Source organism: Selaginella moellendorffii, unplaced genomic scaffold, assembly GCF_000143415.4.
Source record: "Selaginella moellendorffii unplaced genomic scaffold, v1.0 SELMOscaffold_31, whole genome shotgun sequence".
Taxonomy (NCBI): Eukaryota; Viridiplantae; Streptophyta; class Lycopodiopsida; order Selaginellales; family Selaginellaceae; genus Selaginella; species Selaginella moellendorffii.
Genome location: NW_003314292.1, coordinates 48,763 through 65,459, shown reverse-complemented (window position 1 = coordinate 65,459; position 16,697 = coordinate 48,763). Strand labels below are relative to the sequence as shown.

The 16,697-nt window shown below is 47.3% G+C and overlaps 5 protein-coding genes across 6 annotated transcripts; 4 read left to right on the top strand and 1 right to left on the bottom strand.

The window, feature by feature from the left end:
- The first annotated feature begins 3,114 nt into the window (after nt 1-3,114).
- On the top strand, nt 3,115-4,867 carry LOC9649362 (dCTP pyrophosphatase 1). Of its 2 annotated transcripts, XM_024681487.1 has the most exons (3): nt 3,115-3,422; nt 4,020-4,311; nt 4,547-4,867. In XM_024681487.1, the coding sequence occupies exons 1-2, from the start codon at nt 3,249-3,251 to the stop codon at nt 4,266-4,268; spliced, it is 423 nt and encodes a 140-aa protein (XP_024537255.1). In that variant the 5' UTR covers nt 3,115-3,248; the 3' UTR covers nt 4,269-4,311; nt 4,547-4,867. The 2 variants fall into 2 exon arrangements, with proteins under 2 accessions (XP_024537255.1, XP_002976625.2); XM_002976579.2 differs by lacking the exon at nt 4,547-4,867 and having other exon boundaries at nt 4,020-4,481.
- A 168-nt stretch (nt 4,868-5,035) lies between these two features.
- Nucleotides 5,036-7,933, top strand: LOC9649016 (vacuolar fusion protein CCZ1 homolog). The gene is made up of 9 exons (XM_002976578.2): nt 5,036-5,212; nt 5,272-5,365; nt 5,424-5,601; nt 5,651-5,760; nt 5,856-5,948; nt 6,006-6,416; nt 6,485-6,637; nt 6,692-6,903; nt 6,960-7,933. Exons 1-9 carry the CDS (start codon nt 5,067-5,069, stop codon nt 6,988-6,990), a joined length of 1,428 nt encoding a protein of 475 aa, XP_002976624.1. The 5' UTR covers nt 5,036-5,066; the 3' UTR covers nt 6,991-7,933.
- On the bottom strand, nt 7,028-9,796 carry LOC9649361 (DEAD-box ATP-dependent RNA helicase 37). The gene is made up of 6 exons (XM_024681485.1): nt 8,615-9,796; nt 8,476-8,559; nt 8,184-8,426; nt 7,942-8,109; nt 7,771-7,884; nt 7,028-7,720 (listed from the first exon to the last, which is right to left on the bottom strand). Exons 1-6 carry the CDS (start codon nt 9,575-9,577, stop codon nt 7,232-7,234), a joined length of 2,061 nt encoding a protein of 686 aa, XP_024537253.1. The 5' UTR covers nt 9,578-9,796; the 3' UTR covers nt 7,028-7,231.
- Nucleotides 9,797-9,915: 119 nt separating this feature from the next.
- Nucleotides 9,916-12,566, top strand: LOC9649360 (DEAD-box ATP-dependent RNA helicase 37). The gene is made up of 6 exons (XM_002976577.2): nt 9,916-10,940; nt 10,997-11,080; nt 11,142-11,384; nt 11,444-11,611; nt 11,671-11,784; nt 11,841-12,566. Exons 1-6 carry the CDS (start codon nt 10,221-10,223, stop codon nt 12,297-12,299), a joined length of 1,788 nt encoding a protein of 595 aa, XP_002976623.1. The 5' UTR covers nt 9,916-10,220; the 3' UTR covers nt 12,300-12,566.
- A 1,567-nt stretch (nt 12,567-14,133) lies between these two features.
- LOC9649015 (meiotically up-regulated gene 117 protein) lies at nt 14,134-14,538 on the top strand. Its single transcript, XM_002976576.1, has one exon. The coding sequence runs from the start codon at nt 14,134-14,136 to the stop codon at nt 14,536-14,538; it is 405 nt and encodes a 134-aa protein (XP_002976622.1).
- The last annotated feature ends 2,159 nt before the right edge of the window (nt 14,539-16,697 follow it).

The following is a 16,697-nucleotide window of genomic DNA, read 5'->3' as shown; positions in this document are numbered from 1 at the left end:
TACATCTGATGATCACAAGGATGAAAAGCTTGGTGGGTTTGATAGCGATATAAGACACTGTTGGGTCTATACTACATCACTGGTCAGTGGCTCTAGAAACATTCTTGGCTCGTATTTGCTGGGTGGAAACAGCTTAATCTCGGCTGATAGTTCTTATAGGTTGACAATGCAAAAGAATTGCAATCTCGTACTACAAAGTCCCAGGGGAATAATCACATGGAGCTCGGGAACACAGGGAAAAGACTCCAATTGCTACTTAATCCTGCTAGCTAATGGAAAATTGGTGATTTTTGGATCTAGAGGAGAGGCGTGGTCAAGCAAAAGTATCTCCATCCAAAAGAAGTTATACGCTCTTGTGATTGAGAATCTTGGTTACTTAGCCATTTACAGAACAGACACGGCCACACTTGTTTGGAAATCTCTCTAAGAGAATTGTGCTGATATTGCCTAAAATTTTGATTGATTGATTAATACATGGCCGTCCTTAACAGATTTATACGTACAATAGACATGGCTGCCCGCAAATCTGCATATAATTTTCTTTTCATTTACAAAAGAAAATGCCGGTTTTTAGTTTTGTAGACATTGATAATTAGATCATCACAGTAAAGTTTAACAAAATAACTTTCACATCCACATTGTCATGAGCCACCTGGTGAACCAGGTTGCTCATGAAGCTTTCTTCTTTGTTAGAATAAATAACACGACGGTAGTTAATCTCCAAGCACACCCGCCCTGAAGCGCAGGCTAGAAACCATGAGAACGAAACATTTTGGGCTGGCCCTGGCACTGAGAAATGGCTCAACACGAAATCCACCCGTCACTCCACCTTCGCCATGGCGCCATGCACTGCCTAGCACCGGCGCTCTCGCCATACGCGAGCAAAGTTTGTACTAGCGCGCACCCTAACCTTCGGTCGGAGTACAAGGTACCTCTAGCATCGCAAAGGGAAGTGGATTGGCATGGCCCAAGAGAAGCTCCAATCCGGGAGCAATCATTCTACGAGTGTGACGCGGTGGGTCTTGCGCCACGGCTGCTGGGAAAGCTTCTGCCAAATAAACGAGGTGTGAGCTTTTCCTCATTTTTTTTCCTCTCTAGAATTTAACTACCCGTTGCGTGCCCGGTGAAATTCTTCTTCCAAAGCTTCTTTGCTTTTCTTCTTTGTATAGTTTGGACAAGGAGGGCATACCTCATTGGACTCAGGTAAAGTCAAGTCACTGCCAGTGGCTAACTTGTCTGCTACGCGTTGATCTTGCAAAAGATCACGGTGTTAAGCCGCTTCATGTTGAGCTCCTTGACTGGTTTGCAGTGCTGCTGCAAGGAGACGTAACGCCCTCCCAGACACGGTTTTCAGGCTGCGCAAGTGCTTCTCGGGAGGCGTGCTTCTCGTGTGGTCACAAGTGCTGGCATTGGTGAAAGGTATTCAAGACTGAAGACAAGAGGAAAGATTTCCATTGGCATCTATTGCATTGTGGTCTTATGCTTCAAGCGGGGCGCAAAACTATTATTAATATACCTACATTCTATTTTGCCGCTGTGCTCATTCATTCCTATCAGATCATTTTAAATTTGTGAGCTTCATCAGCTTTAAGACTTTCACGCCAGATCGGGCGCTTACAGGAGAATCTCTTTACAGTTTCTCCAGTTTAAGGAGATCTGTCACACCAGGTTCGTGACCTTTTTAGATCTGACAAGTCTTCGATTGACTACTCAATGGTCGAGTCATCCTTCCAGGTATGAGCTAAGTTACGTGATGCTTGCTCCAAGAGATCTTCTCGAACAGGTGGTCTTGAGATTTGATTCTCGAGATGGTTCTTCTCCTGATGCCATTCTTGTCATCGGAGGTGAGATCGAATATGCATTCTGGCTGAGGGTGGGGATCGAATATGCACTGACCGCATTATGGAGATTTGCAATCCCTGGGACTCCGTGGGTGAATGCTCCAAGAAATACCTTGCAACTCCAACTCCAAAAAGTTTTCTCCTGACGCTTGGAAACAACAGTCTAGCTTTAAGTCCTTGCCTTTTATGTGCTTGCAGGTAAAATAGAGCTTCAGTTAGTTTTCCGAAACTTCAGCCACTTTTATTCGGCGACAATTCGTTTCTTCTAGCAGCTCTCATTCTAATCTCTCAGCTCTATGCACCACCACATGGGATTTTTAGAATGAGACTCTTGTATGGTATGCTCAAGTAAGAACCATGGTAGAAAGGATACATATACGTGATAAAGTTTCATTTCGGGCTGTTGAAATTTATCGTGATGCTTGCACAGAATACGTGTGTGAGCATCAGTGTTTAGTAGAGTGTTTTACGAGAGGATGTGTGTACCATGGATCATCGATCCAAAGAGTTTTTGGCCAAAACCTACGGCAAAATATACTGGATATGTGCGACAGAGTTAGTAGATCAAGAACGTTGGTTCTGTCGTGTTGATATTGTTCTTGAATATATTGGAATTGACTATCAGCTCGAACTTCCTAACCAGCTTTTGCTCTACAGCTTCTCGTCGCCTAAATCTTGATAATCACAAGTTTGATGATCTTGAGCCTCATGGGCTTGACAGCGATATAAAAGATTGTTGGGTCTATAGTACATCACTAATCAGTGGCTCTAGAACGCTCTTGGCTCGCATCTGCTGGGTGGAAACAGCTTAATCTCGGCTGATAGTTCTTATAAGTGGACAATGCGAAGCAATTGCAATCTCGTGCTACAGAGTCCCAACTCGAGAACATAGAGAAAAGGCTCCGATTGCCTGCTAGCTAATGGGAATTTGGTGATTTTTGGATCTAGAGGAGAGGCATATCCGTGATCGAGAATCTTGGTTACTTGGACACTTGTTTGGAAATCTCTCTAAGATAATCATGCTTATATAATGCTTAGTCTTGTTACTATCATACCCGTACGCTCCTTCATTGCATAACTTCAAGGCGATTGATTGATTGATTGATACATTCTCGTCCTTGTGTATTACACCATAAGTTTAGGTGTTATATTATTCTCCAGTTTGTTGTACCAGCATCGTCCCAGCTGCCGTACGCGCCGCGGTAAATTCGCAGTCACGCTTGTCAAAGTAAATTCAAAGGCGTGGGAAGAAACCTGATTGGAGGATCGGATGATTGGGGAGGGGAATCTTGTCGACACGTTTGTAGCAATGGTCTAGGTCGTATTACGCCCTAATCTTTCTTTCTTTGCATTGGCGCTTGGTTTTTCCTCTAGAACTAGGCGAGAGCGCGGGCGAAATATTTCGCCATGGATGCCGATTCGTGGAGTTGCGCAATGAATGGGGGCGGCAGGAAAGATCCCCCGGGCGCTGCCGATGCGTCGCTCGTTTCGCTCCAGGATCTGAGGTCCAAGTTACAGGAGTTTGCGCGCGTCCGCGATTGGGATCAGTTCCACAGCCCCCGCAATCTCCTGCTCGCGCTGGTAAGAATCGCTGCCCCGAGAGAGCGCTCGATCGATTAGCGATTGAAATATTTCGGACATATTTCGAAAATATTTCTTCCTCTTTCTCTCGATTGCCTGATGGCGAGAGGCTTTTTAAATGCTTTCTTTCTCTTCTTCCGATCGATCACGGAGAGTTCCTGCCTTGATTGTAGAGAATGTCTCTGATTTGTGACCTGTGTGACTGCACTGTTGCTGCTTGCGCTGGCTGGGAGGCCCGTGTCCCTGGCGATGGCCCCTGGCCAGGCGAGCATTGTTTTCTAGCTCTAGAGCGAATCGACCCTCGCTCATAAATGTCAATGGGGGTGCCTGGAGCTTGGGTGGTTTTGTCCGCTTTTTGGAGAACATATTTTTCTCATTTGCTTCTTCTTTGTTCTGAGGATGGGATGGAGCGATCGCTTTTATTTATTCCTTTCTCCTTTCTCTTCTTCTTTCTCTCTTTGGCTGGGTCGCCTGCCAGTTTTGCCGCTCTGTGTTTGCTCCTCACGTTGGCCTTGTGGTGTTTGGGATGCTTGAGTGGAGCGCGATTGATTAGTACCAAACTTTTAGCCATTGTCTTTTCTTCTCCTTTTTTTTCAGGTTGGCGAGGTGGGTGAGTTGTCCGAGATCTTTCAATGGAAAGGCGAAGTCCAGCGGGGGCTCCCGGACTGGAACGAGGCCGAGAAGGAGCACCTCGGGGAAGAGTTGTCGGATGTGCTGCTCTACTTGGTCCGGCTGGCCGATGTGTGTGGAGTGGACCTCGGCCAGGCGGCACTCAGCAAGCTCAAGAAGAACGCGGTCAAGTACCCGGTCGAGAAATGCAAGTCCCAGAGCACAAACGCGCAATGAAAAGGGGAGACACACACACACACACACACACAACACTCAACAGGTTCTTCTCATTTTTCTCTTCGCTCCCAGCAATTTTGGCTTGTGTCTTGGATAAGTAGGTAGGTGCACAGTTCTCTCATTCTTTCCCAGTTTGAATCTTTCTCCTAAGATCGGAATGTGAAGCTTTCCATTGACTTGTGTGTGCAACAAAGCAAAGACCTGTTTTGTGTCTGGATCAAGATCAACGAGATCAACGGGATGAGATGTTCTTCTAATCCCCGTTCGTGTGGGTGCAGGAAGATATTTTTTGCAGCGTCAGAAATCTTGGGGGATCCATGCCGCGGACTTATAAGGCAGGATCCAGGCGCTCGTGCAGACATGCCACTCAGACGTGTTTGAAAGTAATCGCACCGGCAAGGGTCCCATTTCTTCCCCCTTAGTGGTTCCTTTTCTTTGGATACTGCTTTCCATCCTGGCTTTCTACTTTAGCACTGAGACAAAGTCAGCCCAAGCCAGCTTTGTCTTTCCTCTGTACCTTTGTATACCAAAGAAAAGTCTGATTTGACCTACAAATCAGTCAGTGCTAAACACCTTTCAAACAAGGGGCACTCCGAGAATTGAACTCCGCACCAGAATCATTCATAAGTGCCCACTAATGAAATGCTCACCTAATTACATTTAAAATCCTTAATGGAAAACTGATTAATGCCCCTTTCTGTAAGACACATTGTTCTTCCTTTATGCTTTAAACGGAAGGAAGAGGTTGACAAACACCAAGAATATGCCATAGGGCTTTTTTAGGGCTTTAGAGGCGCTATGCAGCTCTGCGTTTTCGATTCTCGGCGAGGCCAGCAGGAGGGGCATGAGCTCGACAAGGTCCTCTTCTTCTACCCGCTCGATTGCCCGCTCCCCTCCCAGCTCTCCCTCGTCGGCCTCAGCGAGGGCCTCATCACATTCTCCAGGTACGATCACTCTTCCCTCGCCTCGCCCTGCTTAGAATTCGGCCTCCTTCCTCTACCAGGATATTTTCCCCCGATAGTCCTTGCGAGTTCATGGAGGCCGAGAGGCACGGCCACATTTTCTACGAATGCGAGCCAGATATCTGGATGATTTTGGTAAGGACAAAACGAAGGCTTCCTTTCTATGTTATTTGCTTTGTTTTTGTGCTTCAAGGTGGTCGAGAAAGATGGCGACCAAGTAACCAGAGATGGTGCTTATAGAAGCTTACTCAGGGAGTTGTATGGTATTTTCAGGCTGTTCTATGGGAAGATCTCATCTCGCCTTGAGAATAATCCAGTCGCCGACGTTGTTCGCAATTGCTTGTATGTGTTCGTTCCCGACTATATTGGAGGTAAGTGCTGGTCCTTTTTCTCTCTTTTTTATTGAGAGTTATTATGCAGATATGATGGCGGGGAAGACTTTGTGGCTTCCTACAATCTCGGATTCGCTCGCTGAGCATGCGACTGTGAGGATTCTCTCGGTGGAGCCCGACATTCTTCTCGAGTGCCAGGTAAAAAAAAAACTTTTTAGTCATTTGATTTCTGTAGGCTTTTGGTTTTTTCTTGACATCTCTGTTCCTGATCAGTTACCTTATCTTGGTTGAAGTCCTTGCTGGGTCTCTTGGAGTCGTGGAGTGGAGTACCTCAGCAGTCGATGGTTCTTTTTCACAACTATCTCATATCCAGCACGCTTTTACCGGTAAGTTTTAGTTTCTTCGCCGATTTGATTCTAGAGTGTGCTCTTTTTTTTTCTCAGGCTGACACAATGGCAATGTACACGTATGCTGTCTTGCGCATGATACCATCAGTCGTCTCGCAATCTTTCGCTCAAGGGTCCAAGAGGTCGTATACTCGGCACTCGGTGCTAAACAGCGTCGTGTCCACGTTTGTGACAGAGCCCAAGCGTTCGGTGTCCTCGTTACACGAGCAAACCGTCTCGCAGCCGCTCCACCATGACGCTTGGTGGCAAGACGTGGACGGCTTTCTCTCTAGTTTTGCTTGGGGTGCTGATGGTCCCGGCGGTGGCGCAGTTATTCCTAGTGTCTGGCTTCAAGAGGGAGAGAAGATGACATATCTCTGTGTTTATCAGCACAGGGCGCTAACTTTGCTGATGTTTATCCCGAGTGCCGAATCGGTGGCACTTCTGAGGAAACAAATCATCGACCAGGTAAGTTTCTATGTTGTTTTTCTTTTACAAGTTAGTGGCTGATCACTGACCTCTTGCTGTGTTCCAAGGCCGATAAAATCCAAGTGCTCGAAGAGAAGCTCACGAAGCAGTGGGGTGGGAGTAATGCAATGCATGTTCCTGGATACCGCTACATGCACCACGACTTGAGTAGAAGAACTATAAAAGCGTCACCTCCGAACAAGGTTGCTACGTTGGCCAAGGTGGGTTTTTTTTTTTTTTTCTCATCCTTTTCGTGACAGAGATGTTTCTCGCAGGAATCTCTGGCAGTCTTGAACAAGGTGAGAGGAGAACTCGACAAGGAGAAGAATCGATCAGATCACACAGACAAGGAGCTCTGCTTGCGAACGAAAAACAATGCATGGGTTTCCGCTAGAGCCCGTGCTGGACACGAGCTCTACGTGGTACTCGAGAAAGCCAGTGACACATTGCTAGTGGCCTCGGACGCTATTGACAAGTTTAACAAAAGGTAAACGAAACTTTTCCTTCCAAGTTCCTGAAAGGCTCATCTCGATCCAACAACAGGCACTGTGAAGGCCGGCTTTCATCAGATTAATCTTGTACAAATCAACTTCATCGCGAGAAAAAAAAAATAGAGGACGTCGAAGAAAAAAGAGCTCTTTCATTTCCAGTCTACACACAACTTTGCCAGATTATTTTGCCGTCCTCTTCTCCTATCAATCAAACCTTTTGGCTGCCGAGATCAAAACGTATATTAGTTCTGCTTCACTACCTTCCACTCCACTGACGCTACCGTCCCGCGCGCACCAAAAATCTAATCCTTCTTCTCCTGTCTCTCAGCTCTCGTCCCAGGCACTAGAAGCCCCGTGATGTCCACCACCGTAACCATGACCGTGTCCACCGTGACCCCCATACCCGTGGCCGTGACCATGCCCGTAACCATGACCACCACCACCTCTTCCACCTTTCTTTCGATAGTCCCTGCCGCCAAACCTCGACCCCGACCGATGACTCCTGCCAAAGTTCGAGTGTGCAGCGCAACTTGCCAGCCACTCGGGGACTTGCTGGTTGGCCTCTTGCATTAGATCCACCAGCGGCCTCGCCAGCGACGTATCCTTGTCGGTGAAGAACGCGGTCGCAAAGCCACTCTTGCCTGCTCTTCCTGTCCGGCCAATGCGGTGGACGTAGTCGTCGATGTCGCTCGGGAGATCGTAGTTTATGACGTGGGCGACGTGAGGGATGTCGAGGCCGCGAGCCGCAACGTCGGTGGCGACTAGAATCGGAGTCACCCCGGTTCGAAACGACCGCAACGCGTGCTCACGCTCCTGTGGTTCCCAAAAGGTCACTCTAGCTACAAAGAAAACCAGTCACTTACCACTTGAGTCCGATCTCCATGAATGGTGGTGGCGGAGATTCCCATCTGGATCAACCAGTCCTCCAAAGAATCAGCACCTCGCTTTGTTTCGACAAACACTAGTATCAACGGAAGCTGTCAAAAGAAAACCCGTGATATCAATCACTGGAAACATTCTTGTTTAGAATTTACCTGTCCATTCAATCCGTTTGGTTTCTGAGCGTGTATCATGTCCATTAACATGCTCCGCTTATCCACGTCGTGGACGTACTCGACCCTCTGGACGATCAGGTCAGTGCTGGAGCCTACCCTTCCCACAGCAAGAAAAATGTAATTGTAGAGAAAGTCAGCCGCGAGTCTCTGCAAAATGCGATAAAAGAAGGAGAGTCAAAAACAAGCACTCGTCACTAAAGGACTGCCAAGAGAAAGCGCACCTGGATCTCGCGTGGGAATGTAGCACTGAAAAGCATCGTTTGACGTTGGCCGGGCGGTGGCATGTCGGTGTTTTCCACAATCTTCCGGATTTGTGGCTCAAAACCCATATCAAGCATCCGGTCTGCCTCGTCCAATGCCAGATACCGGACCAAGGACAGAGAAATCCTGCCCCGTTGCATAAGGTCGTCCAGGCGACCTGGAGTTGCCACCAGGATATCCACCCCCCTTTCTAGCTCTTTCAACTGAAAAATACTGGTAAGAATCGCAAAAAAAAATCTCTCTGCAACTTACCTGTGACTGGACCGAAGTACCCCCGTAAATGACAACCACTTTCACTCCTGTTTGGTACGCAAACTTCTTCGCTTCATCGTGAATCTGAAAAACCCAAGCTTTCAAGGACCGGAACACCAGAAACAAAGAAAATGCTCACCTGACTAGATAGCTCACGCGTGGGTGACAGTATCAAAGCCAGCGGAAACGCCTTCCTGCTTCCACGAGCATGTCGAGATCCCGGCGGGAAGTTCCAGAGAATCCCGGCAATGATCGGGAAGCAAAAAGCCGCGGTCTTTCCCGATCCTGTCTGTGCGCAAGCCATCAAATCCCTCCCATGCAAAGATATTGGAATGGCATGCTTTTGCACCGGCGTCGGCTTGACGAACTTACACCTCCTGATGTTCTCGTTGAGCACCGGCCCCAGGTCCACGTCCGCAAAGCTGGTGATCGCAGGAGGTATGTTCTCGCCGCTGGCCTCCACCGGGATGTCGTCGTAAGCGTCGAAGTTGATGCCAGTGTTCTCGTTGTTGAAGATGACCTCGCTAGCCTCTTCCTCGGCAAAAGGATTCACTTCTCTATCCCTTCGACCACCTCCACCACCACCCCAGCTCCGTCCATTGGCGTACCCGGGATTCTCCCATCCTTTCGCAAAGGATGGCGATGGAGGAGCCCAGTTACCACCCGACCGAGGAGTTCCAGGATTGCTGTGGTACTGCTGCTGGTGGTAGCCATAGCCGTGGTGGGGTGGTCCGGCATACTGCTGGTATTGGTGGGGGTGATGCTGGTACTGCTGGTGCTGAGCGTTTGATCCAAATCGCGGAGAAGCTCCATGAAAGTGTGGTGACTGCGGCATAGCAGCGTTGTGATGCTGATGCTGATGCTGCTGCTGCTGCTGTTTCATCGGTGGCGCTGGCTCTGGAGTCACGGTGGTGGCACCACCACCACCACCGCCGCCACCACCTTGTCCTCCCCGGTTCCTCAAGTGTGGAGGAACATAGGTGGATCGATTGGGCCGCCCTGGAGCTCCGGACGATCCACCGGAATTTGCTACGATCGGAGGAGGCGGAGGAGGATTTGCCGCGGCCTCCGCCTCGACCGAATCCGCCCAGACCGACGGCATTATCCTTTTTCTTTGCTGTTCTTTCACTCTTTTGTTCCCGAGCTCAAGCAAATCTACCTGAGAGCTCGCTCATCCCTAAATCTTGCTGCCTCCCGACGATCGCGAATCGATGCTCTCGCGAGAGATCTCGCGAGCAGTGCGCGTGATCTAGCCGGCGCCGCCCCGGAATTCACTTACCTCGCTACGATGCAAACCCTCGCGACACGGCGAAGTGAAAGAGAGAGACGCAAGCCCTAATAGTGATCTCGGCTCGCCGGTTTTGCGACGCGGCCAGTTAGCGTACGTCGGATCCGCGATCCAACGGCTGTGGCGAGAGCTCTCTCTCATTCATTCCTTGTTCTAGAGAAGGGAAGAGGAGGGAGGCTATGGTGGAGGCGGAGCTCCAACGAGCTCGATTCTAGGGCAGAGACACTCGCCAGGTAAGACGCGCGGCGGGCGCTGGTTGATTCTGGGGCGCTGGGACGAGAGACGTGGGAATCCCGCAAGAAAGATCGCGAATTCCGGTCTTGATCGAGAGAAGGGAGGAGAATCACTCGCAGGGCGGTGGATTTGCATTGGAATGGGAATGCGAGCACAACACAGGGTTTAGGGTTTCTTTAGAGCGGCCGAGAGAAAGGAGAGAAGAAGAAGAACAAGGGAGGAGATGACAACGGCATGGGCGGATTCCGTGGAGGCGGAGCGAGTGGCGGATTCACAGCCGCCTCCACCGGCGAGAAGTACGTACGTTCCACCGCATTTGAGGAACAGGCCGGCGAATGCGCCAGCGCCATCGCCAGCGCCAGTGCCGCAAGCGTCACAGCAGCAGCGCCCAGGCGCCGGCGCTTGGTCCAAGCCTCTCGCCTCCTCCAATCCTCCTCCAAGATTTGGAAGCGCGAGCTCGGGGAATGGATGGAGCAGTAGCAACGGGAGGAGCTCCCAGCCGTGGAGCGATGGGCGGAGGGACAGCAGGGAGGCCGACCCTTTTGCGAGCAGCGAGGAGAATTCGTCCGAGGCACTCTTCGAGCAAGAGAGCACTGCTATCAACTTCGATGCGTACGAGGACATACCAGTGGAGGCGAGCGGCAGTGACATCCCAGCTCCTGTCGGCACTTTCGCAGAGATCGACTTTGGAACTGCGCTGGACGAGAACATCAAGCGGTGTAAGTTCGTCAAGCCCACTCCGGTCCAGAGACACGCCATCCCCATCGCTCTTGCCGGGAGGGACTTGATGGCTTGTGCTCAGACTGGCTCTGGGAAGACGCTGGCGTTCTGCTTCCCGATCATCGCCGGGATTCTCAGGGATCCGCCAAGACAACGTCCCAGGGGACGCTGGGCTTGTCCGCTGGCGCTCATCTTGTCGCCCACTCGCGAGCTCTCAGCTCAGGTGAGTTCTTCTTTGTTCTTTGTTTTTTTCTTTGTTTTGTAAATGTTTCTTTCCAGATTCACGACGAAGCGAAGAAGTTTGCCTATAGGACTGGTCTTAAAGTTGTGGTCGCGTATGGTGGCGCACAGATTTCTCTACAGGTCTGGCGGTGCTTTTTTTCTTGTCTCTCGTACGACTGAACCTCCTTTTTTCTTGCTTTAGATGCGTGAGTTGGAACGAGGCGTGGATATTTTGGTGGCCACGCCTGGTCGCTTGCATGATCTCATGGAAAGGGGAAGGGTGGCGTTGTCAATGATCAAGTATCTGGCACTGGACGAAGCGGACCGCATGCTGGACATGGGTTTCGAGCCTCAAATTCGCAAGATTGTGGAGACCTCAGACATGCCTCCGCCAGGACAAAGGCAGACGATGCTCTTTAGTGCGACATTTCCTCGCACGATTCAGGTAAGTCTGGAATGTTTTTCAGCTGATTAAAAACCGCATATCGTTCTCCTCTTCTGCAGAGCCTTGCAGCGGACTTTCTACACAATTATATCTTCCTAGCAGTCGGCAGAGTAGGCTCGAGCACGGATCTTATAGTACAACGCGTGGAGCGCGTTCAAGAGGCAGAGAAGCGTAGCTTGCTCATGGACATTATCCATGGTCAAAAGGCGATTGGAGCGAACGGACAGGTACACAAGCTTTTGTTTCTCCTTGCATTTTCTTACCCGTGAGTTTTTCTTTACTGCAGCCACCACTGATGCTAGTTTTCGTGGAGACGAAACGAGGAGCGGATGCACTGGAGGACTGGCTGATTAGATCCGGGTTCCCTGCGACAACCATTCACGGGGATCGGACACAACCGGTAAATACCATCTCCTCGTTTTCCGATCCATCTTACAAGGCTTGTTTCATTACCAGGAGAGGGAGCAAGCTCTCAGATGCTTTAGAACCGGTATGACGCCGATCCTCGTCGCCACCGACGTTGCCGCTCGCGGCCTCGACATCCCCCACGTCGCTCACGTTATCAACTACGATCTCCCGAGCGATATCGACGACTACGTCCACAGGATTGGCCGCACGGGGCGAGCAGGAAACTCCGGCCTCGCCACCGCCTTCTTCACGGACAAGGATTCGGGCCTCGCAAAGCCACTGGCGGAGCTGATGCAAGAATCGAGCCAGGAAGTCCCGAGCTGGCTGGAAGGCATTGCGAGGTCGGGATTTGGAAGTAGAGGAGGCAGCCGATCGGGGTCGAGGTTTGGAGGAAGAGACTACAGGAAAAGGGGGCCGAGAGGTGGTGGTGATGGCTTTGGTGGCAGCGGCTATGGTGGTGGCTACGGTGGCGGTGGCTATGGTGGTGGTTCGAGCGCCTGGGATTGAGAGAGGCTCCCTTTTGGCGTTCTCGTTTTAACACGATGGTTGGAGATGGCAAGCATCTCCACGGCTCCACAGTTACGTTTTCTTTGTGTTTTTTCCGTCTCTCTCGTTCTCTCTATGTTTCAATTTACTAACTTTTGCTCGCTCAATCCATTCTTTTGCTGTTTTTTGGATCAGTGGAGTGTAAGGTTCTCCATGGCCATTTTGTTTTTGTGGTCTCTTTTAATCTTTTAATATTCCAAAAGCTGGATGTTAAGCCCAGTTTACTAACACAGTATTGATCTCTTTCAAATGTGACAGCAGTAAGTCTTTAGTAAGAGGAGAGTATTTGAAATAACTTGTATCAATGTCTCACCAACATGGAGGAAAATATCTAAAAAGATCTGTAGAATATATAATGTGAGAGAACTTATAAATAGTAAACAAGAAAAGGAAAACTAAAGTTCGCCTCTATGGAAGCCACGCATTCGATGGGGGCAATTGCGAGGCCACACTGAACTATTGCTCCAGCTGTAGGGACTCTGGAAGTCCGAACGCTGGGGAGAACTGAAGCTACTGAGACTTTCGTCATGTTTTAAAAAAATACAATGGTTTCTGCTGTAACTCATTATTAAAATAACTAAACTCCATTATGAACATTACATTTCCCGAGTTCCATTTAATTATTCCCCTCGGATTCTGTAGTATGAGATCTTTTGCACTGTCAACCTATAAGAATGATCAGCTAAGGTTAAGCTGTTTCCACTGAGCAAGTATGAACAGTGATTAGTGATGTTGTATAGACCTATCAATCTTTTATATCACTGTCAAACCCATGAAGCTTTTGATGATACTATGATACTTGTCATCATCAAACGATTTAAGCCATGAGAAGTTGGATTATTCATTCATCAGGATCTTGGATTTGATCAATTTGAATATATTCAAGAACAATATTAACATGACCATACTAATGTTGTCTATCCACCAACTCTTCCAGTATCTTACCGCATTGGACGTACGGTGAAAACACCCGCATCCTCCCTAAACGCTCTACTAAACACTAGAAAATTGACGTATTCACCCAGGACAAGTTCGAGCCTTCTTCCAGCCTGAAATGAAGCACGTATAGCTCGTCTCAGTCTCCTTGTTACCAAAACTCCACCTGGTGGCGCATGGCACGAATTCAGCTGACAGATTACAACGAGAAAGGCTAGAAGAAACAATCTTATTTTAGTTTCTTAGTTTCTTTCTTTTTCTTATCGAACTGTTTATGCGAGTGATCGATGAAGCTTGCCTTGTCCTGATTTAACAAGATTTTAGAGGGATTGTAAGTTCCAAGAGATGTGAAGTACTTAAATTACTTTTGGGTTTTTCTTCGAGCACTCCATACTGCGGTCACGTTTTGGCACCCGGGGAAGAGCCAGCCGAGGAAAACAACAAAACTATCATCTGTAGATGAATCCCGTAACTTGTTAACTGCAAAGGATGGCTCAGCCTTAAATCGGTGGAATTCAAGAGCCTATAGACAGCTTATTGTATACTTTGAAAATTCACGGACAGTGAACAGTGTGGAAGTAAGAAAATCGAAGTACCTGATACAGGAGCACAGGAACGACGTGGTGGACAATCGCATGAGCTAGCTGTGACGATCTCTAGCCTAGCGAGTCTAGTCAAATAGCATGTTCTAATTGTAAATAAGTTCTTGCATTAGAAAATATTTTAAAAATCAAGAGATCATGTAAACACTGTATGACGCGGTCTTCAAAATACCCCTATATAAACCAAACCATTCCATTGGCAAAATCATTCTTCATACTTCAGCTCGTCATTACAGCATTCTTTCTAACATATTCGAATGGAGTCTTCTCTCAAGCTCTTTTCTCTTCTTGCTATTCTTCTTGTGATCTTTCTTGGCTCCTCCAGCTGCGCCAAGAACGACAACTGCAATGGCTCTGGACTCTGTGGATCTCGCGTCAACCAGGCCGATTGCCGGCGAGCAATCTCTCGCTACACCGATGGAACAATCTACAATGGCTTCACTTCTCGTGTTTCTGGCCATTGCACCGCAATTTTCAGGTGCGATGGCAACTATCCATCCGTGAGTGGGGCAGTTCTCAAGCAGCAGTTTCTCCATGTGTATGACAACCAGCCTTGCCGACTCTGCGGAAGCCATGCATTCGACGGGGGCAATTGCGAGGCCACACTGAATTATTGTGCGAATTGCAGGGACTCTGGAAATCCCAACGCTGTGGAGAACTGAAGCTAGGCTTCGGACATGTTTCAAATAAAAGAATTGACAATAATTTGCTGTGCAAGTGTTTGCAGCGTTGTTAGTGTTTGCTTTTTATTCACTGTAACCCCCCAAATGCTGAATGACAACCTCAAGCTCCACAATGAGCTTTGAACTTGATTGATAAACTTCTTTTGATTTGAAGCAGTGAGTATACTTTCTGTTTTGTGAGCGGAGACCATCGCTGCACAGCCATTAAAGCGATGATCTTCACTGGGAGTCAAGTAAAACAGAAGTCAAAGTTTAATTGACTAGCTAGAACTTGAAAAAAGTGTTGTATGCATGGACTTGGAGCCACCTACGCCCGATGATTCCAGATAACGCTTGCATCCTCTGTATTACTGCGGCTGCTGGCACAGAGTGTTGATTGCGATATTTGATATGCACTGCATGGCTGTGAGAATTTGGTTGCTTGAATTGTCCAACTGGTGAGTTCTGGTGAGAAACGTAATGCAGCGTCTCACCATATTATAATTTAACTGCTGCAATTTGCCCAGCTTTTTGGCAAGACCACCTTGACTTGGTAGTCAGTCTTCACTAACTGAAACTTGTTACGTGTTGTACTTGGAAACTACCAGCATTACAAGTTTGACATGCTCCATACAGGCGCACCAATGAAGCTGAATCCATATTTGTTATGTGTTGTACTTAAACACTACCAGCATTACAAGTTTGACATGCTCCATACTGGCACACCAATGAAGCTGAATCCAGGAAGAATATTTTAAAGCTTTACTACAGTTCCATTCCATGAATGATTGAGGAGCATAAACTCCCCTTGCTGAGGCACCCAGATCAATAGGAGCAGCTCGAGCTGGAGCACATCTCTTGCGATTCTTGTCATCCAAATGTTTGTGTGGCTCAGGATGTGCAAGGTAGCAGTTAGCATTCCAACAGTCAACATTTACTCAATATCATGCTTGCAACACTTACCCAAGGACTGCTGTTCTTCTATTGGATGTTCTTTAAAAAAAATGCCACAGTGGAATCTCATCTTCTTGACCATGATTGAATGTGATGATCCAAGGGTGTCTTAATTGCAGCCAATTCAACTATGCAAATCAGATGTTTCAAAGATCTCAGCACCAAATTGAATAAGCTGAAATGGTGCAAAATTCAGTTGATAGAATCAACAAGAAAGGCTAGAAGAAATTATTTTATACTCATCTTTGAGTTTCTTGCTTTCTTTCTTTTTCTTATAAACTTTCTTGTGCAATCGAATGAGAGTAAGGGGTTTCAAAAGTGTAATAAAGATAGTAAGGTTAAGGATTTAGTTTTGAAAAAACTCAAAAGGTGCTTTTAAACTATATTGGGGTTAGGGAGTAGCCTTGGGTGAGAATGAACATGAATTTGAAGGGTGTTAACAAAGCCTTTCAAAGAAATGTTTAAAAGTAGTTCCCACTCAAAAAAGGAAAACTGTTTAAAGTGCTCTTCATTCAAGTGGAGTGGTGCCCTACTTGGGTATTATAAGGCTCATCGGTAGGTAGAGAGTTAAAATATTTATATTGAGCCATTAAGCCATAATGTTTCTTTTTAAAGTCTTGAACTATGAAATGCATCAAAGGCTTAGTGTGCTACAAAATATGTAGCAAAACTATAAATCCAATTATTCTGGATTGGGGATCCTCTATAGGAATTTTTGGAGAGATGGCTAAGTTTATGCAATGAGTAGTTGAAGCCAAATAAGATTAAGTAGGAGTTGGTATAATAAAAATGGACCTTGGCAAGAGAATTTAATTATAAACAAAGCAAAAGTGGTTGGATAGACAAAGTAAATTAATAAATTACAAGAAGAAAATCATAGTTTAAAGTTTTTTTCCTAGTTCTAGCAAAAGATAGAGATAAATCATTGAGAGATGGCTAAGGCAAGGCATAAGCGAGCAAAAGTAAATTTATAAAACTAGAGCCTTAAGTAAAATAAAAAGCAGTGGATGAAGAATCCATATAAAAGGAGAATTCTAGTAAGGAGACATCTAAACGTGATTTTGGGTGAAGTTTTGTTATCCAAGGCTTGATTGGACACTTTAGAAGAATAAGTAATATATACCAATACTCTACTAAAGAGTCTTATATGCAAGTTAAAGTGTGATTAGAAAAGACAATAGTTTACAAAGGTTTTTAGTACATAG

Excerpts from the sequence above, each read along its gene's own strand:
- LOC9649362 (XM_024681487.1), top strand. The coding sequence starts at position 3,249 with ATGGATGCCGATTCGTGGAGTTGCGCAATGAATGGGGGCGGCAGGAAA. Across the intron at positions 3,423-4,019 it reads GCAATCTCCTGCTCGCGCTG|GTTGGCGAGGTGGGTGAGTT; the intron begins GTAAGAATCGCT and ends CTTTTTTTTCAG.
- LOC9649016 (XM_002976578.2), top strand. The coding sequence starts at position 5,067 with ATGCAGCTCTGCGTTTTCGATTCTCGGCGAGGCCAGCAGGAGGGGCAT. Across the intron at positions 5,761-5,855 it reads ACATTCTTCTCGAGTGCCAG|TCCTTGCTGGGTCTCTTGGA; the intron begins GTAAAAAAAAAA and ends TCTTGGTTGAAG. Across the intron at positions 5,949-6,005 it reads TATCCAGCACGCTTTTACCG|GCTGACACAATGGCAATGTA; the intron begins GTAAGTTTTAGT and ends TTTTTTTCTCAG.
- LOC9649361 (XM_024681485.1), bottom strand. The coding sequence starts at position 9,577 with ATGCCGTCGGTCTGGGCGGATTCGGTCGAGGCGGAGGCCGCGGCAAAT. Across the intron at positions 8,110-8,183 it reads CATTCCCACGCGAGATCCAG|AGACTCGCGGCTGACTTTCT; the intron begins GTGCGCTTTCTC and ends CGCATTTTGCAG. Across the intron at positions 7,885-7,941 it reads CAAACGGATTGAATGGACAG|CTTCCGTTGATACTAGTGTT; the intron begins GTAAATTCTAAA and ends TTCTTTTGACAG.
- LOC9649360 (XM_002976577.2), top strand. The coding sequence starts at position 10,221 with ATGACAACGGCATGGGCGGATTCCGTGGAGGCGGAGCGAGTGGCGGAT. Across the intron at positions 11,081-11,141 it reads GCGCACAGATTTCTCTACAG|ATGCGTGAGTTGGAACGAGG; the intron begins GTCTGGCGGTGC and ends TTCTTGCTTTAG. Across the intron at positions 11,612-11,670 it reads CGATTGGAGCGAACGGACAG|CCACCACTGATGCTAGTTTT; the intron begins GTACACAAGCTT and ends TCTTTACTGCAG.
- LOC9649015 (XM_002976576.1), top strand. The coding sequence starts at position 14,134 with ATGGAGTCTTCTCTCAAGCTCTTTTCTCTTCTTGCTATTCTTCTTGTG.